This window comes from Suncus etruscus, chromosome 9, assembly GCF_024139225.1.
Source record: "Suncus etruscus isolate mSunEtr1 chromosome 9, mSunEtr1.pri.cur, whole genome shotgun sequence".
Taxonomy (NCBI): Eukaryota; Metazoa; Chordata; class Mammalia; order Eulipotyphla; family Soricidae; genus Suncus; species Suncus etruscus.
In genome coordinates this window covers 6,746,971-6,771,117 of record NC_064856.1, presented here as the reverse complement: position 1 = coordinate 6,771,117, position 24,147 = coordinate 6,746,971, and the positions used below count along the sequence as shown (strand labels likewise).

At 43.6% G+C, this 24,147-nt stretch overlaps 2 protein-coding genes across 3 annotated transcripts in view; one reads left to right on the top strand and one right to left on the bottom strand.

Annotated features, from left to right (window-relative positions):
* Nucleotides 1-24,147, bottom strand: part of TMEM230 (transmembrane protein 230) — a 768,807-nt gene that overhangs the window by 354,570 nt on the left and 390,090 nt on the right. The gene's annotated exons all lie outside the window — the stretch shown is intronic.
* On the top strand, nucleotides 7,623-21,250 carry PRNP (prion protein). Of its 2 annotated transcripts, XM_049779350.1 has the most exons (4): nucleotides 7,623-7,668; nucleotides 10,411-10,507; nucleotides 19,682-19,911; nucleotides 19,966-21,250. In XM_049779350.1, the coding sequence occupies exons 3-4, from the start codon at nucleotides 19,692-19,694 to the stop codon at nucleotides 20,469-20,471; spliced, it is 726 nt and encodes a 241-aa protein (XP_049635307.1). In that variant the 5' UTR covers nucleotides 7,623-7,668; nucleotides 10,411-10,507; nucleotides 19,682-19,691; the 3' UTR covers nucleotides 20,472-21,250. The 2 variants fall into 2 exon arrangements, with proteins under 2 accessions (XP_049635307.1, XP_049635306.1); XM_049779349.1 differs by having other exon boundaries at nucleotides 19,682-21,250.

The window sequence follows — 24,147 nt, the reverse complement described above, 5'->3', positions numbered from 1 at the left end:
ATAATGAGATATTATCTCACACCTGTGAGAATGGTCTATATCAAAATGCTGGTATACACAACTGGTATTGAGGGGGATACAGCAGGATCCCTCATCTAAGTCAGCCTCTGTGTAAAGCAGCATGGAGCTATCTTAAACAACAAGAACAGAGTTTCCATATGACCCATCACCTCCACTTCTCAGGACCTACCCTGAAATGCAAAAATGTATATTACACACCTAGGATCACTGTGCTGCTAAGGATGCTAACTATAATATAAAAACAACCCAGACAGAAGCTGTGATATGGATACTACTCCAGCTATAAGAAAAGATGAAATTTTGCAAGAATGGTGAACCTGGAAGGGATTATGTTACAAAAAATTAGTTGAGAAATGAGTATCAGATGATCTCATTCATCAGTAGTATACAAAAAACAAACAAACAAAAACAAAAAAACAAGGAAGTAGATATTATCAAATGGTAATAATTCCATGGCCATGAATTACAAAACTGAAATAACCAAGTACTGAGACAGAGAGTAGAGAAGGAAGAGAGATGTGCTGACATAAGAATACTAGTGGAGGGACTTAGACATTTTGGTGGTGGTGAAGGAGCAGAAACCTTGTACATCAAAACCATAAACACTAACACTATTGTTTGTTTGTTTGGTTGGTTGGTTTTTGGGCCACACCCGGCGGTGCTCAGGGGTTACTCCTGGCTGTCTGCTCAGAAATAGCTCCTGGCAGGCACGGGGGGACCATGTGGGACACCAGGATTTGAACCAATCACCTTTGGTCCTGGATCGGCTACTTGCAAGGCAAACGCCGCTGTGCTATCTCTCCGGGCCCACACTAACACTATTGTAACTTAAATGGCAATTTTTTAAAAAATAAATCAAACAAAAACGAGAAAAGAATAAATATGCCTCTTAAATAGCTGTGTGCAATTTTAATGTCACTTTGTAAATTGAAATAATCCAAAGACAAAAAAAGTTATAATAAAACCACACAAAGATATTTTAAAAAGTTCCCATCAAATTGATTTAAAAAAAAAAGGCATCCGTAAAAACCCTAAAACTAATATTTGCTGTATATAAGACTTTTCTATCCATTCCCTTAAAAGTATTTTTTAGGGGCTGTAGATATAGCACAGTGGTAGGGAGTTTGCCTTGCACACAGCCAATCCAGAACAGATGGTGATCAAATCGCGTCATCCCATGTGGTCCTCTGTGCCTACCAGGATCAATTTCTGAGTGTAGAGCTATAAGTAACCTGAGTGCCACTGGGTGTGACCTAAAAACAAACAAACAAAACAAAAACAAAAAACACAACAAAGGATAAATCCTAAATCCTAATGCCCCTTCAGTCTGGTGAATGGCCTTCTTGTTTACAATGATATATGGTAGAGGCAATTGTGAATAAGGTTGGGATAAAAAATGATGTTGGATCATTCCCAAAAGATTCCTCCTATGGCAGGGGTCTCAAACTCAATTTACCTGGGGGCCGCAGAAGGCAAAGTCAGGGTGAGGCAGGGCCGCATAAGGGATTTCACACACACAAAAAAAGTCCTCAAACTTCATTAGTAACAGTTTTAGTTATTTCTTCTTAACATGAATAAAACATTGAGTGAAGATCATGAACAGTTCTTCTGAACATGGCATCTTTTGCCTATTCCTTGCTGCCAGAGACTTGACAGCGCTTCTTCTCACAAATCTGAACCACATTTGGCTTTCGGGAGGAAGCAGTTAAGACCCTCAATATGGCTTGAAGATGATCACCATAAAGTCTAGACCCGTACTTTGACTTATTGAAGTTCAATGTGGAGAATAACTTTTCACACAAATATGTGCTCCCAAAAAGGCACATGGTGCACTTGAACATTCAGGAAAACTCAGGGAAGCTGGGGGCAATTCTCTCAAAAATTGCCCATACATGTCTGCTTTTCCACTAATCTCCCTGAACTTGGGTTTGAGATCCGAGTTGCATTGCAGGTCAATGAGCTCCATTTGAAGCACAGGAGTGGCATCTTGCACATCAAAGGAAAAGGGGTCCACAAAAATTTGAAAAGTGGCTCTGTGCTTTTTGATGTCTGCAAATCTGTGATCAAATTCCTTCTCTAGCTTAAAAATAGCATCCACATATTTCTCACCACTGAATGGTATGCCTGCATCCACAAGTTCCTTGCATGCTGGGAAATGGCAAAGGTTTGTCTGAGAGAGCTGGGATTTCCATCACACAAGTTTTGTGAAGAATGCTCTCACTGATAAGCTGCCCCAGGCCTTGTAACATCTTGTTTAGTACATTCAGCTTTGTGTGATGTCAACAAGAAAAGCTTAGTCCATGAGTCATTTGTGATCACTCAACTCAGAAACAGCATTCCTATTCTTCTCCATGAAGGTTTTCACTTCTTCTCTCAACTCAAAAAATCTTTTCAGGACATTTCCCCTGCTGAGCCAATGTACCTCGGTGAAATAGATCACATCTTCATATTCTGACTCCATTTCCTCTAAAAAAGCATGGAACCTTCTGTGCTTTAAGCCCCTGGATCTGATTTGGTTGATGTATTTCACAACAACAGACATCACATTGTCACATGGCAGGCATTTATTGCAAAGGGCCTGCTGATGAATAATGCAGTGAAGAGCAATGGCCTTCTCTACATCCTTCTCAAGTTTTTTTTTTTTTTGAACAAGTGCCACCAGTCCATTTTTCCTTCCTGTCATCGATGGCGCTCCATCAGTTATTATTCCAACAAACCTCTTCCATGGCAAACCTGCATTCTCAATGGAATCACACAGATGCCAAAATATCTCATTAGCGGTGGTTTGGCCTTGCATTGGAATTATTGTGAGCAGCTCCTCTGTCAATTCAAAATTGCAATCAACACCACGGACATAAATTGTGAGCTGCGCAGTGTCTGTTATACCTGTGCCCTAGTCAAGAGCAACTGAGTATGCATCAAAACATTTGGCTTTCTCACACAGTTGATGATAAATGTCACTTGACATGTCAGAAATGCACTCTGCCACAGGGTTGGCAGAAAGGCTGATTTTGCTACATTGACCTTTCTTTTCCGGACAGATAATACTTGCAGCCTGTAACATGCATTTTTAAACAAACTCTCCTTCTGTGAATGGTTTCCCTGCCTTAGCAATCATCTCACTAACCATGTAACTAGTCTTGACTGATGCAACATTCTCTTTGGTTGCTTTCTTGAAGAAATCTTGTTGCCTCATTAGACATGCTTTAAGACTGGCAACCTGCTTGGATCTCTCATTTCCTTGATATTTTGCACATTCCTCTACATGTTTAGTTGAATAATGGTGTTTCAAGTTGTATTCCTTGTGCACTGCAACTTTCTCTGAGCAAATAAGACATGTGGGGATGCCCCTGTGCTCAACAAAGAAATACTGCGTCTCCCACTTTTCCTGAAATTGTCTGTGCTCGTCATCAATCTTTCTCTTCACTGCAGGCTTTGATGAAGTCATGATGAAGGTATGACAAAATCTAATTCTGTAATACACTTCTCTCCCTTAGGCCTCCTCCGATAATGCAAGGGACAGCAGGCAGGAGCAGCGGAAATGACGTCTGCACTAGGCGCAAAGTATTCGCGATTATTCACTTACCGAATATTTGCAATAAAAAATCCCATTAGTAAGAAAAATAATCGCAAAAAATCACATTAAGCATTTGCATACCCCGAACGGAACTGCTCGGGGTATGCGAATGTTTAATGCAATTTTTTTCTTACTAATGCGATTTTTATTGCGATTATTCGGTAAGCGAATAATCGCGAATACTGCGATCTTTGAAGGCCTGCCGCGGGCCACAAAATGTTGTACGGAGGGTCGCAAACGGCCGGTGAGCCGCGAGTTTGAGACCCCTGTCCTATGGATTACTCTTCCTGATGCTGCTGAGGTCAGTGAAAGCCCCGAAGACACTAGTGACCACATTATCAACCTTATTAGGTAAGGCTTTTTTGTTTGTTTGTTTGTTTGTTTGTTTGTTTGGTTGGTTGGTTGGTTAGTTTTTGGGTTTTGGGCCACATCCAGCAGTACTCAGAGATTACTCCTGGCTCTGCACTCAGAAATTACTCTTGGCAGGCTTGGGGGATCATTGCCTGGAATTGAAACCAGGTCAGCCATACCCAAGGCCAACATCCTACCTGCTATGCTATTGCTCCAGTTCCAGGTTTGTTGTTGTTGGTGGTGGTTTGTCTTGTTGTTTGCTTTTTAAATAACACAGACTCTCTGATACTCTTCTAGTGACATATAGGATCTATGTCCCTTGCCCTTGATCATGGATGGGTCTATAAGTACTTTGTTCCAAAGCATTCGGTGAAAGTGGCATTCTGTGACCTCCAAGATAAGGGGGGAAGGGTCACGCAGCTTATAGTCTTGTTTGTGTAAATTCAAGTGACTAAGAAGTCAAGAATGTTGGAAAGAAACCAAGTCCCACAGAGAAGCCTAGCAAAGGCTTTCTGTGCATCTAACTTTAATTTCTTCCCGGAGCAAGGCCAGTCAGGCAAATGAGAATTTGCAAGTGATTACAAGCCCCAACCAGCAGATCAACTTCAGGCAGAGCCACCCAACTCCAGATATCATGAAGCCATCAATTCCCAGCAGTCCTTATCTAGTTCCCTGACCCACATACTCTATTAGTACTACTAAATGGGGCTTATTTTAAACCACTAAGTTTTGGGAGACAGAGTGATAGTACAGTGGGAGGGAAGTTATTTTGCATCCCACTGCCACAGATCTGATCCCCTGCACCCTATCTGATCACCCAAGTTCATTAGAAGTGATCCCTAAACATAAAGCCAAGAGTAAGCCCTGAGCACCACTGAGTGCAGCCTCCAAACAGAAAACAAGATTGTGTTAAACAACTAAATTTTGGGAATCCTTGGGCTGGAGTGATAGCACAGAGGCAGGGCATTTGCCTTGCACGTGGTCGACCTGGGATGGACCCGGGTTCAATTCCCAGCATCCTATATAGTCCCCTGAGCCTGCCAGAAGTGATTTCATTTTTTTTTGTAATTCTTTTTTTTAAGTTGATTTAAAGAAAATATATCGCATAATTGACACACTTGATCATAATACATTTGTTTCAGGAAGAACAAAGGCAAAGTTATTTTAAAAAGTTAAAAAGACTAATGAGATGGAAGAGAAAGAAAAGGTTCATAGCAAGTATATTTTTGAAAATCATTGAATGACCAATTAACTCATTAAAGGTCCAGCAGGAGGTTTTAATAAGCTGTTGTTCTCTCTCTCTCTCTCTCTCTCTCTCTCTCTCTCTCTCTCTCTCTCTCTTTATGGATAAGAGTTAAAGAAGTACAGTAAAAAACAGTATTAGAGTGGCAATTGTTGTTTGTATAGGCCCAGCAAAATATGGGGGACATGGAAACGAAAAGGCTTGGCCTAAATACCAGGAGACCTTACCCCTGAATTTTTCTGGCATAAGACCAACTATGAACACCACCAGGTGTAGCCCCAAAACAAACAAACAAAAAAAAGGAAATAGTAAATTTTGGGAATCCATACACATAATCAGCATAGAATACAGTGCCATCTACTTTGGGTTAAAAATATTCCAAGGCAATCCTCTGCAGACAGAAAGAAAGAGAGAGAGAGAGAGAGAGAGAGAGAGAGAGAGAGAGAGAGAGAGAACATATACATATATTTTAAATATACATATATTTTAAATATACATATATTTTAAACAGTTTTGGTGTTCTCAAAGTTTTGCAGAACTGCTACTGCGGGTAAGGGACATGCGAGATCATTTGAAAGCAAGTCCCGTACCCTCTTACTAAGTCTAATCTCCCAGGCCCACTGGAGACTGGAGATAATTCAGTGCCCCTAGCTCACCTTGAAGTAAGCCACCTGTGAGGCAAAAGGGTAAGAATGGTCTGCAAGTAGCATTACTCTCCAATTTTGAATTCTAATGGGCACAAGCTAATTCTGCTGAGCTGGACCCCACCACAAGCACCTGCCACACTTCTCATTTCCCCTTCCCAGTTCCTACCACATCAGCACCCCACATTCTCACCCCTCTCACAACCCCACTTTACTGCCAAGTTTCCCCTGCCTGGCCCCCTCCCTTGTCCCTCTCATTTGAGTGATCAGCAAGAGGGAAAGGTCTAGGCAACCCAGCGCTTCTCAATTATTTTCTGTCATGCCCCCTAGGAAGCAGAAAACATTTTTCAACTCCCCCCCCCGCACGACTGTAAATAGTATCTTTATTTAAAAAAAAAAACTCTAACCTGCAAAATAAAACTATATAAAATAATTTGAGCTGATTTTTTAATCAGAGGTGATGTCTGGATTAATGGCTCAAATGAGCATGTTTTGCAATGCATAGCTTTTAGAAGCGGGGTTTGAAGCCCGACACAGCGACTCTCAGCTCCAGAGACATACAGAGACATAAACACAGGGCTTAGCTTGTTATGTTTGCCAAGGTCGAATGCGCCCCCCTTTACGGAGCCTCACTATTTGAGAACCACTGAAGTAACCCAAGTTTTGTTTCCCAGGATTCCCCATAAACCTCTTTTCTTTTAAGTTTGATGGAGCCTGTTCATAATAGAACTAGAGGCTCCATTCCCCCCACCCCTCAGGATACTCTTGGTTTAGGCCACTGTACAGTGACAGTCCTGTAATTCCAACTCCCCATCATTCTTTTTTCTTTTTTCTTTTTTTCTTTTTTTTTCTTTCTTTTTTTTTTTTTTAACTTTTTTGTATTTTTTTTTACCCCCCTCATTCTTAATTTCTCCAGGGATGAGTTTGTTGGGGAGAAAAGGGGATGGTGGAGAGTTGAAGTTGAAACCAGGGCCTCATCTCCAAGACACCTCCTCTCTCCAATTGGCTAGACCACCAACCTCAGCCAGCCTCTAAAATGAGGCAAGTCTCTGTTAGATTTCTCAGTGGCGCAAGAACCATTTCACTAGACATTTGGGGGAATAATGTGACATGTTCCTTGGAATCTATATTGCTCACCTCTTATGAGTATCCTCTTTTCTTGCCTATTAGGAACAGAAATGGAATAAAGGCAGGGATCACAGGGTTGTCCACCTCTTAGGAATATCATTTTTATTTACTTATTAAGAATAGAATGGAGTAAAGGCAGGGATCACAGGGTTGCCCGCCTCTTAGGAATTCATATCATCTTTCTTGTCTATTAGGAACAGAAATGGAGTAAAGGCAGGGGCCACAGGCTTCTTTCCTTTCCATGTGTCAAAGTATCAAGGCGTTAGGTGAAGAAAAATCCACAGGGATTGGGCTCGAATATTCTAGAACCTTCAGTGAATGTTTGCCCCTCTCCCCCTTAAAATTGCTTTCTCATTCCCAGGCCCAGCTCCTGCGCCCAGCTCCCCGCTTATGTAACTAACGGGCAGGTGGGGGGCCCCAGGGCGCGGCCGCTGTCACCCCTTCCAGGATGGGTGCGGTCCAGCCGCGCGCGATGACGCGGCGTCACCTGATCCGAGCGCTCAGCCAGACGCAGAACTCGGGTTCGGGCCGGCGTGGGCGATCCCCCCTCCACTGACAGCCGGGCCCGCCCGCTCCCGCCCCAGTCGCCCACCGCGCGCCCGCCGGAGCGCGCCTCTCTCTCCCGATCGCCGGGTACCAGCCCCGTCGCCCCAAGTCCCCCGGCTCCGCGCCAGCCGCAGCCAAGGAGCCGCACGCACCGGGAGGTAGGCGGGTTTGGGGTGCCTCTCGCGGGACGGATCGTCCGTTTGCGGGGGACGCGCCCGGGTTTCGGGGTGCGGTGGGGACCCCTCATGCCTCCGGAGAAGGTTGGAGCTAGATACCCCCAGGCCGGTGTCCTCCCCGGCTTCCCACCCAAGAAGCCGGAGCGGTGAGTGCGCAGGGCGCCCGGGTCCCCCAACAGCTCAGTAACGGCTCCGGGAACAGGCCGGCGGTGGCTAGGGAGGCGCAGGGCCCCCCCAGGCCCAATCCAAGACGTGTTTGGGGTGCGGGAGGCGAGCCCCGATGCCACCTGGGCCTTGGCCGGCGGAGAACAAACATCCCCGGGCCCCTGGGGGCGCGGGGAGGGATGGATGGATGGATGGAGCCTCCCCGGGGACACCCTGGCCGCCTTCCACGCGCGCCCCGGGAAGTCCCCGGAGACCCCCCCCCGGACCCCAAGGGCCTCTTCTTGCCTGGCACCCTACCCTCCCTGCGCCCGCCGTGCCCGTCCGGACGCTGGACGCTGGTGAGCTAGCTGGGAGGGATGCCCAGGGACAGACTCCCCTTTCTGGCCTTTCTTTCCTATCCCTTGGGCAAGAAGCGTGCCAGCCCCGAGGGCTATTCCCAAGGGAGGGCCCTGTTGTCGTCTTGGGTTTTTGACCAGCAATGGGCACAAACGCATTTGTTTTTGCTTTGTTGTTTTGGTTTGGTTTGGTTTTTGGTTTTTGGGTTACACCCGGCAGCGCTCAAGGGTTCCTCCTGGCTCTATGCTCAGAAATCGCTCCAGGCAGGCTCTCAAGGGGAGACCCTATGGGATGCCTGCTGGGATCCAAACCACAGTCCTTCTCCATGCAAGGCAAACGCCTTACCTTCATGCTATCTCTCAGGCCCCACAAATGCATTTTTTTTTAATTTTTTTTTAATTACACCGTGGAGGGAGTTGACGCAGATGGTGGTGAAAAAACCACCACAACCAGCCACAGCTTGGTAAATCAATCACGGTTCTTGAATTAAATCTCAAATGTTTTAAATAAAATTGATAGCCCACCAGCATTCCATTCACCATCATGGTCCTCTGAAAGCCACAGTTTCTATTTTTCGGGTTTTTCGCCTGCAGATTTATACACTACAGGAAATTTGCCTGCAGTTGACTACTGCTGTGCGGGGTCAGCTTTCCTGGCAGTGTTATTTTCTTGCCTTTGACTTCTGGTTTTAATAGCTTCCCTGGTGCTGAACGTTTAAAGTGTTTCTAGAAAAGTCTGGGTATAGCAGCATGAATGACTTGTGCAGATCAAATTATTGGGGAGAACAGTGAACAAAATGGAATTTTTAAAAAGTTCAGGCCTCTGAAAAATGAACCTCTTGTCTTTTTCCCCACACAAGCACTCAACAACTCCTAACAATGAAAAGAATATAGCAGAAAGGGGAAACCTGCTAAGGGGTAGGATGCGATTTGTTTATTATTTGTATCTGACACCAGTTTTACATAGTTGTGAAAGGAAAGCATCAAGATTATAATAGAGGGGGCCGGAGCCATTTGCCTTGGGTGCAGCTGACCCAGGATGGACCTGGGTCACTGGGTGAGGCCCAAACCCCCCCCCTCCAAAAAATAAAAAGATTATAACAGAGGACTAGTGAATCGATGATGAATCATTGACTTAATACAGTAAAATGCCAACTGAAGCAAGTCTGGGTTCTTATTTTACATTTGTTCACTTTAACGTAACCTGCAATGTGACTCAGTGAAGGTAGAGCACAGGCCTTATTGTGTGAGGCCCTGGGTTTGAGCCCTGGCAACATAATAAGGAAAGAATTCAATGAACAAAAGCAACATTTATAGTCACAGCAATTCCTGTAGGGAGGAGAAGGCTTTGGGATTAGAAGTAATTCTGCAATAAAATTTGCTAGTCCATTAATAAAATACAGGAAAAACTACCATATTTTCAGCATTTTTTTCTTTATTTATTGTCAAGATTAACTATTTATACAATCAACTGGCCCTTGACATAGTTATATACCTTTGTTCTTTTTTTTTTCTTTTCCTGCTTATATCATTATTGTGGGGACATTAGACAGCAGAACCAGGTTTTTGTAAAGCCATCTGCTGATACGTTAGGAAGTTCCAAGCTGTGACCCAGAAACCCCACTCCTAGGAATTTACCTGCAGCAAAGGCGAAAAAGAGGGAGAGGAGAGCACCATATGCTGGCACATATTGAGAGCAGAACAATCTAAAATTAGAACCAACTGGGAAACAACCTAAATGAATAACAGCGGACACTAGCAAGGAAAAATCATGGCACGTCATGACAAGGGCTTTATGTAACCATCTAGAGTCATGATTTTGAAGCTATAAACTGATAGGTCAATTTTGAAGTTTACCAAATTGTATCTCCATATGTACAATGCATGTATGAAAAGCCTAAAAAGGAAAAAATTTAACAGTGAAAGTTTTCATGGAAAGCATATAGGATTTTTATTTTCTTTTGGTGCTTATTATCTTAACAGTGCTTTTTGAAAAAACCTGCTTAGCCTATTTTTGTTATTGTTGTTTAATCACTGTTTGGCACAGTAAATAGGAAAAGTAGCATGTCTTCTTTTTCAGCCTAGCTGATTTTTTCCAAATGTTTTTTGAATGGATTTATTAAGGGTTTAGTAATTTATATATTAGATTTTGCTTGGCAAGAACTGAACCTGAGGTGTATTTGTTAATTCTGATGTTGTTTTCTGTTTTGCTGTGTTTTTCAAGAACTCTGAGTAACTTTGAAAACAGAACAGTTTCAACCAAGCCGAAGCAGCCTCTCTTCCCTGGGACATAAATCCAGTTTAGCTGAGCTACCACAGATGTAAGTACCCAGTGAAATCTCTGTCTTGTGATGTTTGAAAGTCCCCAACTGTCACAGGTCTGTCTCTTGGATGGTGAGCACAAGCCTTCACTCTGTTTCTTGGATCTGGATGTTTCATTCCCACCTCCAGCATCACCCTTTCTTGTAAAATCCACTCGATTTTATAATGAAAGAACCACAGCTTTTTTTTCTAGTTTCAGACTGAATTATGTAAGGGAGAAACCATCTGCACAAGTGTTTTCTATGCTGAAATTTTAATTTGCCTATTCGATTCTCCCTCGAGGGATCTTATTTCTTCTTGGTAGGCAACTATCAGCTGGGTACTGCTACATATTTAAACATACGGAATCTGCTGGTATTTCATGCAGGGGGTGGCTGCCTTTGAGCACCTCAGTCCTTGAATCCCTGCAGCAGTTGACACAGTTGGGAGAATTTTTTCTCTTTTTATTCAATTTGTTCATCCAGTGTTCTCACAATTCACTGTGAGATTATTTCAGTCATCGGTGATTACTGCTTGGGAAGTGCAAGCTTTGGAAAAAAAGGCACTCTGAGCATTGCAGGATGCCGTTCCTGAAGGCCTTGCTCTGAAGCCTGGCTCAGAGCACAGTTCCTCTGGAAGCTGATAGACCGGCAGGCACCTCTAAGAGAGATTGTGGGGTGGTTCTAATAGTGTAAAAAAGGGCTTATTGCAGTCAAGTAAGGCCACCCCAGTGCACATAGAAAAGTTATGTTTATATTATATGTTTATATTGCCTGGTCTGCCTGTTCATTACCTGTGCAGTAGCCTGATGTCTATAAAGAAACCAGGTGAAGGAAATGTGATTCAAAGACACAAAGTGAGTGCTTGCTATTGGGAAAATAGTGCTGGTAGGCATGCTCAGACAGGAAACCTTTAAGCCATTAATTAGTATTAAAAAAAAAAAAAGCCTCAGAACGTACCAAGTAGAATCAAAGGCCAGATTTCTCTTTAGACAAGATATTGGCCTGGGATAGACTATAGTAATGTTGCTTTTTTGGTGTGTTGTTGTTTTTTGGTGATGGTGTTGTTTCATTAGGGGCTACCCCCAGCAGTACTCAAAGTCTCGTTCTGCCTCTGCACTCAGGGATCACTTTAGGGTGAGGGATATCAGGGGACCAAATGTAATTCTAGGGTCAAACCCAGGTCAGCTATATGCAGGGCAAGTGGTCTGCCCACTTGTACTATCTTTCTGGCTCTATTAATGTAGCTCTTTAAAATTCTTCAGTGAGAGGACAGGAGCAACAATACAGCAGATAGAGCTCCACCCAGAGTGAACCCTGAGCATGGAGCCACAAGTAAGACCTGAGCACTGATGAGTGTAGCCCCAAAACAAAGAATATGATCCAGTGAGCCCAGGATAGCACATCCCTTACATATATGAGCCCTAGGTTCAATCCCTGCACAACAAGATAATAATAATAATAGTTAAATAAAAGCTTTCCAAGTGATAAGGTGACTTTGGCCTATCAGTCCAGGGGTAGTTGTGAAAACCAAGATACCAATGAAGGGGCTGAAACGATAGTACAGTGATAGGGTCCCAGGACTGACCCCAGTTTGATCCTGCCATCCTGTAAGGCCTCCTGAACCTGCCAAGAGTGATTTCTGAGCATAGAAACTGGAGTAATCCCTGAATACTGCTGAGTATGGCCAAAACCGAGAGAGAGAGAGAGAGAGAGAGAGAGAGAGAGAGAGAGAGAGAGAGAGAGGGAGGAGGGAGGGAGGGGGGAGAGAGAGAGAGAGAGAGAGAGAGAGAGAGAGAGAGAGAGAGAGAGAGAGAGAGAGAGAGCAATGAAAACCACCTCGCCAAAATGTAGGCTGTGGTGGGGGGAGAGAGAGAGAGAGGGGGGGAGAGAGAGAGGGGGGGGGAGAGAGAGAGAGGGAGAGAGAGAGGGGGAGAGAGAGAGAGGGGAAGAAAGAGAGAGAGAGAGAGAGAGAGAGAGAGAGAGAGAGAGAGAGAGAGAGAGAGAGAAATGAAAACCACCTCACCAAAATGTAGGCTGTTCCAGAACTGCCTGACCAGAGATGGGGACGGATTGCAGATTGCACAAAGAAGGTGTCATACCTCCATAATTAATGATTCCTAACTGAGCTTGATCTTGGGTTGTTCCTCCTTAACGGAGAACTCAGATTATAATATCTGTCAATATTGCCTTGATCCAAGACACTCCTAAACCCCATTGTTCATGCTGAACTTCTTCTCACCCGCACACCCCCCTCCAGCTCAATCTTGTTACCCTTCAGAAAACTCCTTTAGACTTGGTTAAGTTAAATAGGAATTTGCCTGTTATCTGCTTTTGTCCCATGTTTATTATTCCTGAACTGTGGACCAATGTGGAGCTCTTACCACAAAGCTTGGAGCCCTCTGACCTCATCTTTTTCTCTATTATGCCTGTCTTGTTTTTTTCTTTTTTTTTCTGTCTTGTTTTCTTAATCTTCACAGCACCCCTCTTCAGGCCCATTCACTCAACGCTGGACTACAGCATCTTCATATTCTTTAAAAATCCCAATTAAAATCTTGGGGTGAGAGAGGTGGCACAAACGGTAAGGCATCTGCCTTGTCCGCACTAACCTAGGACTGACCCCGGTTGGATCCCCCAGCATCCCATGTGGTCTCCCAAGCCAGGAGCAATTTCTGAGCACTTAGCCAGGAGTAATTCCTGAATGTCACCAAGTGTGGCCCCAAAACCAAAAAAAAAAATCTCAATTAATTTCTTTTTTTTTTTTTTTTTGGTTTTTGGGCCACACCCAGTGATGCTCAGGGGTTACTCCTGGCTATGCGCTCAGAAGTCGCTCCTGGCTTGGGGGACCATATGGGACACCGGGGAATCGAACTGAGGTCCGTCCAAGGCTAGCGCAGGCAAGGCAAGGCACCTTACCTCTAGCGCCACCGCCCGGCCCCTAATCTCAATTAATTTCTAACTGAAACTGTTGACTATGAATTTTTGCAGGGGTGGTATAGTTGGCATTGGTTTTCAGAATTGTATATCTCAAAACAATCTCTTGACATTGGTTTTTTCAAGACTGTTATATATCTTTGTATTTTATTTTAGTCTTCCCTTTTTTATTGAGTTAAAGTCTTTAGGTTAAATCTTAGATATTTGGGATATTTTTATTGCCTTTATGAGTATATTGTTCTTTCCATACCATATTATCAAAATAATAAAACAAAGTGATTTAGAAACTCATTGTTGGGGGGGTTTCATTTGTTTGTTTGTGTCTTGTTGATGCTAAACATCACTACTGTACTTATTTATTTTATGGCTTTATGAGAGATTATTGTTCTGTATTTACCAGATTGAAAAGGAGAACCAACTAGAACTTGTATAACAATCTAAAATAATAATGATGGCTTGCATTCTTGCCTTGCTCACTACCTTAAAGGGGACACCTAAGGCTAGAGAGATAGTACAGTGGTTAAGAGCTTGCCTTGTATGCAGCAGATCCAAGTTTAATCTTGGAACTCCATGTGATCTCCTGACTCCTACCAGGTGTAATCCCAAAACAAAAGATGGGACACCTTTTCTCTTTTAATCAGGATGGGTTGGGAAAGGGTGGTTTTGTTTATTTGTTTTTATTGTTTTCATTTTAGGCCACACCTCGTACTGTTCAAGGCTTACTCCAGGCTCTGCACTCAGGAATTATTCCTGATATTGCTTGGGGACCAAATGGGATGCTGGGAATGAAACCTGGTAGACTGCATACAAGGCAAGCACCTTACCTCCTCTCCTCTCTCTAGCCCCCTAGGATGGTATCGGCATCCTCCATCTTCTTTCAGTCATTTTCTAATGACTGGTCATAGCATTTGCTTTCCTTGCCTCCCTGAATTTTTCTCTTTCCACAAAAATGAGCTTTGGTTTTTTCGGAGAGATAGAAGGAGTTATAGTATAGCAGTTAGGGCATTTTGTACATGGTTGACCCAGGTTCAATCCCAAGCAAACCAGGAGTGATCCCTGAGTGCAGAGCCAGGAGTAAGCCCTGAGCACTATCAGGGGTACCTCCCCTCAAAGAAAAAGATGTATAACAAGACTCTCCTTTGAGCCTCAATTCAGAATAAAGTGGAAGCATTCTCACTGGCATTCTCACTCACATTCTCAATGCCATGATGCTGAAGCTGTCTGCTCACCTTCTCCAATCTCATCCAACTCCTGTCTGTTTTTATCGGGCATAAGACATTCTTTTATAAGTAGCGTCCACCATACTGGAAATCAGCACTATGCTTCAGCCTCTAGGACAGCCTTTGAAACTTAGAAGGCACTAAACAAAATGATGTTAAAAGAAGCAATCTGCTACCTCTAAGTTTAACAGTATATATGTATAAATAGGAGATATAAGAGATAGATAGTAGATAGTTTCAACAGCTCTTTTCTCCATTTGTTTCAGTTGTTGTCTTTAGCACATACCTAGTAATATCATCAGTATTTATTGGATGAATTTTAACATGAGTTTTTGTGATTTATATTTTAATAGGCAGTTCCTGGTAGATAGGTTTTTATTTCATAAATGATATGTATAGTTAATCCTGCTGCTCTTTTCTGATATTATTCTGCTTTCCTCATTCTCTGTAGATTCAGTGAGCTCTGCTTTATATGTGTATGACATTTTCACATTGATTTTTGTTTTGCAGGGTTTTTTTTTTAATGAAATTCTACTGATTCTCTATTAAATCTTATGACTACAGGAAGAAATTTTTGCTTCCTCTCTAAGAGGATTGAATAATTATTTCTTTTCATCTTTTCTATTAAGTTATACTATCACGAGTCTTCATCTCTCTTATTCGCAGATCTCTGTCATCTTAGCATTATCAAGGTTTTGTTCTGTTCGGATTTTGGTTTTTGCACCACAAGCAATAGTGCCCAGGGTTTGTTCCTGGCTCTGTGCCCAAAATTGACTCCAGGCTCTGCTCAGTGGCCCATATATGGTGCTGGGAATTGAACCTAAGTCAGCTGCATGTATAGCAAGTACCTTACCTGATACAAATCTCTCTAGCCCTATGTTTTGCTCTTTTGTTGTTTGAATTTTTGTTTTTTTACTAAGTGTTATATTTTGTTTTGCTTCATTTGATTCTACGTGATTTTTAAATATTTTTCTTTTGTTATTTATTATTTATTTTGGTTTTTGGGTCACACTCGGTGGCGCTCAGGGGTTACTGCTGACTTTACAATCAGAAATTGCTCCTGGCAGGCATGGGAGACTATATGGGATGCCTGGATTTGAACCATGTTCCATCTTGGATCAGCTGCGTGCAAGGCAAATGCCCTACTGCTGTGTTATCTCTCTAGCCCCCTCTTTTATTCTTTATTATTAGTAGTATTATACTTTTGGGGGGCTGTTGATAGAGGCTTTTGGATTGGTCCTCATATTGTCTTCTAATTAGATGTCTCTTGATTGGTTCCTTTGGTTTGCATGTTAAAAAGATGTTTCCCCATTGCTTCTTCATCTGGCTTTTTCCCCTCCTTTTGGAGGTGGGCTTTGTTTTCCAAAAAAAAAAGTCTGCTTTGGAAACCTGGAGAAGGAGCTGCCATTTTGGATCTTGTTTCCACATGGTGGAGTGACTGGCTTGTGGGTGAACACCTTGTAGTGTGAGTTCCTGGCCTGCTATTCCTTCCCAACGGTGTGTGGATAATTTTCTGCATCAGAGTTGCTGCTGGAGTTGAGTCTCTGTCCTATCTGGACTTGGGGCATGGGGATTTCTCTCCCTCTCTGGGGATTAAGGAACACAAAACCCACCATTTCACGGGGGGCTATTCCAGGACTGAGCCCCAGGCTTCACACAGGAGGAGGCATGCACTCTTCCCCTGAGCCACATCCCTAGCCTTGAGAAGTCTTAGCTTTTATGTAATGAAATTCTTCTGTTATCTACCTCATGGTCTGTACATTTTGTTTGGAAAGTCCACCCCTCACTCTTTCCTAAAACCTGGTTCAGAGGCATTGTAACGGTTCTAATGTCACCTCTGCTTCAGGAAGACAGTCACATGTTTGCTCCCTCCTGCTCTGGCTCTTCTCTGGCCCTTTCATGCTCAGGTCTTTAATCCTTGGGCCCAGTGTGGAGTTAAGGATCCAGTCTTATTCTCTCAGTTTCCCAGAAATGGCTGATGCACACATTGCTGCCCACTTCATCACTGATTTGTGGTACCCGCGTAAGCATATGCTGGGCCTGGGCCGCTGCGAACATGTGGATACATGAATTTCTGACTGAACTTGCCCTCCTTGTCCCTCATCTGTTGGTCTGCACCCAGACCATTGCCTCTGTCTTCATCACTAGCATTTTGTACCCTGCTTAAGATCTGATATGTGAGGTTCCCACTTTTCTTTCTTTCTTTTTTTTCTTTTTTTTTTTTTTTTTTGGTTTTTGATTTTTGATTTTTGGGCCACACCGGGTGGCGCTCAGGGTTACTCCTGGCTCTGCACCCAGAAATCGCTCCTGGTAAGCTCAAAAGACTATATGGGATGCCAGGAATCAAACCCAAGTTTGTCCCCGGTTGGCTGTGTGCAAGGCAAATGCCCTATCACTGTGCTATCTCTCTGATCCCCCACTTTTTTGTTGTTGTTGTTTTGGGGCCACACTGGTGACACTCAGGGGTTACTCCTAGATATGCACTCAAAATTGCCTCCGGCTTTGTGGGACCTTATGGGATGCTGGAGATTGTACCGAGGTCTAACCGAGATCTGTCCTAGGTCAGCTGCATGCAAGGCAAATACCCTACCACTGTGCCACCACTTGGGCCCCCACTTTCCTTTTCTAAGCTTGAGTTTTCTCAAGGAAATGACCATTTCCTCCTTGTGAGTTTACTCAGTTCCTCAAATAATCCAACTGCAACTTGTCATAGTATTGAAATTACATATTCACTTGGAAATATTGTCTACTAAGTTGGCCTGATCAAGATAAGGGGATCCCTTTTTATGTTTTAGAGATTTGTCTTCAGTGTTCTTTTTCTTATATATTTTTTTAATCTTCTGCATAACTAGAGGGTTTTGGGGTTTTTTTTTTCTGTTTTGTTTTGTTTTGTTTTGTTTTTGATTTTTGGGCCACACCCGGCGGTGCTCAGGGGTGACTCCTGGCTGTCTGCTCAGAAATAGCTCCTGGCAGGCACGGGGGACCATATGGGACACCGGGATTCGAACCAACCACCTTAGGTCTTGGATCGGCTGCTTGCAAGGCAAACACCGCTGTGCTATCTCTCCGGGCCCCATAACTAGAGTTTTTAAAATTATGTTTAATTGTACTTTTTTTCTCAAGCAAGTCCATTTCTAGCCACTTTATAGTTGGGACTGTCCAGATAGATATACTATTTTTCTGGAATATTTTTTTTCTCTGGTAAGATTCTGCTAATGTAGAGAAGTGCTTTCGATTCTTGTGAACTGTCTTGTATCCCACTTATCACATTCAGTGCATATAACCACAACTGGAACTCTTTGATATTACTTATGATTCCGATTACCGCTTGGGCTTTGCAGAGGACATTGGGCAGAACCTCCAATCCTTGCCTTGTCTCTGATCACAAAGGAAAACATTCAAAGGGGATTTATTAAATATGTTTGCTGCTTTGTAACATAATTTTATCAAATGAGAGACATTTTCTCATGTTTAGTTAGTAATCATAAAGATTGACCTTATCAAATACTCTTTATCTTGGGACTTAAAAAAAATAGTTCAAAACCAAAATCTGACCAAAGAGATTCATGGAGAGGATCTTAGGTGCATGAGGTGTCCCCACAACTAAAAAGCCAGGACTCCATTGCTGGCAACTTCACTGAATCAGGAATTTGTCCCATCTCTATTCTAAATCTTGGAAGTTTGATTTGTAGAGTGAAAGACTGAAATTGAACAGATAAATAAATGTATCCTCATTTTAACACAGAACAAAGAATCACCAAGGTCTCATGTAAATTCTGAGCTCCTCTCATCCTTAGCCCTACCCCTCCATCTGCAGAAAAGAAAGTGACCTTAGGGGTCACCTGCATGTCTCCTATGTCCAGAAAAATTTGCTGAGAATTTCTGGGAGCAACCTCTGGGGGGGTGTATTAATGCTTCCCCTTCACAGAGATCTATTGTGAGCTTGTTCTGTGCCAGGCACTGCTCTAGCCCCTGCAGAACTCACAGGCAACAAAGAGACTCATTCCTTGTTTTAGGGCAGTACCCAATGGGGAAAGAAGACAAGAGGCAGCAGTTTTCATGGCTCTGTAATTACCACAGTGCCTGTGTGTGTGGAGGAGGGAATCTTTCTAACTAGGCATTTGACTCTTAGACTTTATAGGGGCCAACTCATGGTGTTTATGGCCATTTATACAGCAACCAGGGACTCAGTCCCTACCCAGGACTAGTCAGGAGCAAGAGGATGGGATGCATGTTATGTAAAGGATTTCCACTAGGAGAGACCGCAGCCCACAAGAGGAGTTGATAGCTTTTCCAGCAGCCAAATGTAGTTTCTAAGGTTTTTACAAGGTGAGGCTCAAAATTATGGAGATCCAACTGGTTTCTCCCAAGCCCAAAGCAATTTCTCAGTCAGAGGTGGTTTTTACCATGACCAACTTTGCTAACATTCTCCCTATATAAATTCCTGGAAACAGAAGTAATCTTAAGGTCAAATTTGTCTTTGAATGTGAAAGGATGTCTTTATTTTTCTTACTTTTTTTTATCCTGGATTAGATGTGGGTGTGGGGCTACAGGCAGGAGTACTCAGAGGCTATTCTTTGCTCTGTGCTTAGGAGTGACCCCTGGCATCGTTCAGGAGAACATGTGTTGTGCCAGGGCTCAAACCTGAGTTGATTGCAAGCAAAGTAAGCCCATTACTTCCGGTACTCTTTCCAGATCGTGGATTATTTTGGGGGAGTCATACCCAGCTGTGCTCAGGGCTCACTACTGACTACACTCAGGGATCACATCTGGTGGGTTCAGGGGACATATGGGGTGCTGGGGTTCAAACTCGGGTTTTCCCCAGGTAAGGCAAATGCCCTGCTCACTATACTAAGACTCTAGTCGCTAGGCCCCTGTTTTTCACTTACATTAACTTTCCCTGAGTGAAGCTGCAGAGAAGAAAAGTCCCATGGGAGAGTGAGCACACAGCTCAGTGCTGCGGCTGCTATTCTGCAGTTGCTTACTGGGCAGTGGGTATTGGGCGGGTTCACCATTCACTGACATCTTATTCCTTTTACAGATAGATCATCATGGTGAAGGGCCACCTAGGATACTGGATCCTGGTTCTCTTCATGGCCACCTGGAGTGACGTGGGCTTATGCAAGAAGCGACCAAAACCTGGAGGCTGGAACACTGGGGGAAGTCGATACCCCAGCCAGGGCAGTCCTGGGGGCAACCGCTACCCACCCCAAGGAGGCACAGGCTGGGGACAGCCCCATGGGGGTGGAGGCTGGGGTCAGCCTCACGGAGGTGGAGGCTGGGGTCAGCCTCACGGAGGCGGAGGCTGGGGTCAGCCTCACGGAGGTGGAGGCTGGGGTCAAGGCGCTGGCACCCACAACCAGTGGAACAAGCCCAGTAAGCCCAAGACCAATATGAAGCACGTGGCTGGAGCTGCTGCAGCTGGGGCAGTAGTGGGGGGCCTGGGTGGCTACATGCTGGGGAGTGCCATGAGCAGGCCCTTGATCCACTTTGACAATGACTATGAAAACCGGTACTATCGGGACAACATGAACCGCTACCCCAACCAAGTGTACTACAAGCCGGTGGACCAGTACAACAACCAAAACAACTTCGTGCATGACTGCGTGAATATCACCATCAAGCAGCACACAGTAACCACCACCAGCAAGGGTGAGAACTTCACCGAGACCGACATCAAGATCATGGAGCGTGTGGTGGAGCAGATGTGTATCACCCAGTACCAGGACGCATCCCGGGCCTATTATCAGCAGGCAGCCGGCGTGGTCTTCTTCTCCTCCCCGCCTTTCATCCTGCTCATCTCCTTCCTCATCTTCCTGATTGTGGGATGAGGACAGACCTTCTGCTTGCCCCTATTTCACCTATTTTTGCCAGGTTGGGGAGGGGTGTCTACCTGCAGCCCTTGTAGTGATGGTGTCTCATTCTTGCTTCTCTCTTTGTCACCTGTAGGCTAATATCCTTGGCCCTGATGGAGACTAAAAATGGTAGAGTAGACCAGAAGGCCAGTTATCCAAGCCCGCCATTGGCTTGAGTCATTTTCATGGGCCTGCGCTCTGGCAGGACTGGGAAGGGTGGTTGACCTAGAGATCTAGGCTGATCTATCTATAAATAAATAAATAAATATATATATATATATATATTTATATTTTAATGGGTTTTCTTTTGTGTCTAGTACAGTGGATTGAGATTTAAACCATTCTCGGAACAGTTGTTGAGTACCTTTGCCTAAATCTATCTGGCTCCTTCTCCAGCTAGAGCCTAGTACGCTTAACACCCCACCTTAGCAGTCCTTCCATAGCCCTTGGGGAAGTTTCTTATGTCTGATGAGAAGCTGATGGCATTTTCCTATTCAGGCCACAGTTTCTGCCAAATGTGGAAGGAGGCCACATGATACTCATTTAGAAAACAGAACTTGGTTTACCTTAGCTCAGTGGCACCTCACTCAGTCCTAAGAGCAAAACAGGGACCAATGTGTGCAGAGAACTGTGACAGCATTTTGTGTTTTATGTGCAGGCTACACAGTAGCTGCTATATCAAGAGCAGTTAGTCCTGCAACCTCAGAGCTGGGGGAAGAGAATATTTCCTGGGGAATGAATATAGCTGAACATAATCTAAAAGGTTCTGAATTTAAAGGTTAAAACCCCACACTGAAGAATGACGCTTGGAATTTTTTTTGTGTGTGTAAAAAAAGTCCATGTGGCTTTCCTTTCTTGAATGACATAAGCCAGAGAACATTAAGGAGTAAAATTTTAAATCAAATCACATTCTGGACACCTGGAGCACATCCCTTTGTGTTCTCTTTTCTGGAAACAAGAGCTACATTGATGTGGTTTAGGGGAGGCTAAGAGAGGCCTCCTTAGTAGGAGATAGAAACTCTGTAAACACCATCACCAAAGCAGAATTTTGTCCTGAAGGGAATGATTGCTACACAAAGAAAAGTAAGGCTTGCATTTCTCCATGGATTGTCTCATGATTGTCTAGATACAGATTGAGTTTGGGGTCAGGCCATGTCCTTTGGCTCTGTTACTTGTCTTGAAATCAGCAAATAGAGAGGTAATGCCTCACCCCCTATTAAAAAGTTCATATCTTAGAGATGATGGAAATAGGATCCATTTGAACTTGAAAAAGAAATTTTGTTAAGGAAAGCACAATTATTTGCTGGATCATTTAATATTGTCACCTAGCAGATATATATTCTTATTCTACGATGTTATTGACTTACATTGTGTAGGTGTTCTCTGTAAAAAAAATATATATATATACATGTAAATATACATATATATTTGCCTCTGACTAACTTAGAAATGTTGGTTAGTGCTATTAACATCTGAGGTCGCTGGTGTATTACCTGTTTTGTAAGGTACTAAATAGTTAATATAGGAAGCCCGTTCTGTTCAGTCCTCAGGCTTACAATGTGCACTGAATAATTTTGTATAAGGAGCCAAAGTGGTCTTGGAACTATGCATGTACTTTATATTTTCTATATTTGTAACTGCATGTCCTGGTCTCATTGTATACACAATTTCTAGGTGTTTAATATCCAACTAAAATTAAACAGGCGCTAAGGTGAACATCTTTGTGGCATTTGCTGTTGCATTCCCTCAAGCTGGTTGGCTCATGTGAAGGACTCATCTGAACAAAGTGGCACATTCTATCCTCAAGCCGCCATGATAGTCTCTGTGTCCTGCCTTCACTCCTGACCTTCTGCCTGACAACAGCACACTAGCTGTCCCCATTGCCTTCATTTTAGGTTCACTGGTCCCTGAGAGGGCCTGGCCCCAGGGAAAATCCTAAATACACAGAGGAAGGCAGGTCTGCCTCTCATTCATCTTGGTTCAAATGGAATCATCTCTCAAATATCTACTTAGTGTTCTCACCCTCCCCAGTGCAGCTGTTCATTTTGTTTGTTTGGTTTTGGTTTTGGGCCACACTCAGTGGTGCTCAGGGATTACTCCTAACTCTGTGCTTAGGAATCACTCCTGGTGGGCTCAGGTGACCATCTGGGATGCCAGGAATCAAACTCAGTTTGGCTGCATGCAAGGCAAATGCTTTAACCACTGTGCTATCGCTCTTTTTCAATCAAAGGTGAACCCCTTAGAGCCCACAGGCCACTTTGACCTAGCCCAGCCTGCAGCTCCCTGCCTTCTTCACTAGACTGCATACTCAGGTTTGCCTGCACCAAGGTTTTCATTTTTGTATTGTCTTGGGCCTTACCCGGTTGTACTCCATGCTTCCTTCTGGCTTGGAGACATATGCAGGGCTGGAAATGGAAACCAGTCATCCTGCCAGCAGAATATGAGTCCTTTTTTTTTTTTTTTTTTTTTTTAGTTTTTGGGCCACACCCGGCATTGCTCAGGGTTACACCTGGCTGTCTGCTCAGAAATAGCTCCTGGCAGACACGGGGGACCATATGGGACACCAGGATTCGAACCAAACACCTTTGGTACTGGATCGGCTGTTTGCAAGGCAAACACCGCTGTGCTATCTCTCCGGGCCCAGAATATGAGTTCTAAACCATCTTCCTGTTAAATAGGTTTTCCAGGGGCTGGAGAGATAGCATGGTGGTAAGGTGTTTGCCTTGCATGCAGAAGGACGATGGTTCGAATCCTGGCATCCCATATGGTCCCCCAAGCCTACCAGAAGTGATTTCTGAGGAGTAACCCCTGAGCACTGCCAGGTGTGACCCCCTCCCCAAAAAATAGGTTTTCCATTCCCTGCAATTTACTAGCAAACAGCAGCAGGAGCTCAGTGGCAGTTGAAATCACAAAAATACTTATTTTTATCAACACCTTAGTCAATAAGAACACCATGCCATAATCAGAGAATCAACCTAAAGTAGAAATGGAAAGAAAAATTGCCATGAAATCCCATCACTCACAAACTATTGAAACAAATGACATACAGTCAAAAGCTTTAAAAAAGAACTTTACTTGCACCCTTTTGCAGAGGGTGCAACCAGAATCCAGCATGTAGGACATATGCCTGGCAGCAGCCAACCCTGGATTCTCCTGAATACTGTCCAAAAGCCAAAAAATAAAATTCTTTAAAAAAATAAGTCAAAGTTCACTGAGGTAACAGAACCTCTAGAACCACAAAGACTGACTTCATCATAAATCCCATCTCTGGATCTGTGCAGATACTGAGACCTCTAAACACAGAGCTCTGATTGTATCACCCTGGACAGAGCAGAAGTCTACCAACCACAAAAACGCCACCGGGAGAGTAAATGATCCTGAGCAAAGTCTAGAGTTGATCCCCATGACAGTATACTCCAAGGACGGAGAAACCCCATATTTTTTAGGCCAAGTGAATTTCTTTTCAAATGACCCCAATATTTACTGTGCCAGGGCAGGAGGGAAAAAACAAAAATACAAAAAGCACAAAACCTTGGTTATTTATATATATATTTTTTACCTTCATTTATTATTATTTTTTTTATTTACCTATCTATTTTGGTCGATTTCTCTCTTTGGGTGTGATTATTGAAATTGTTGTCCCCAGTTATAC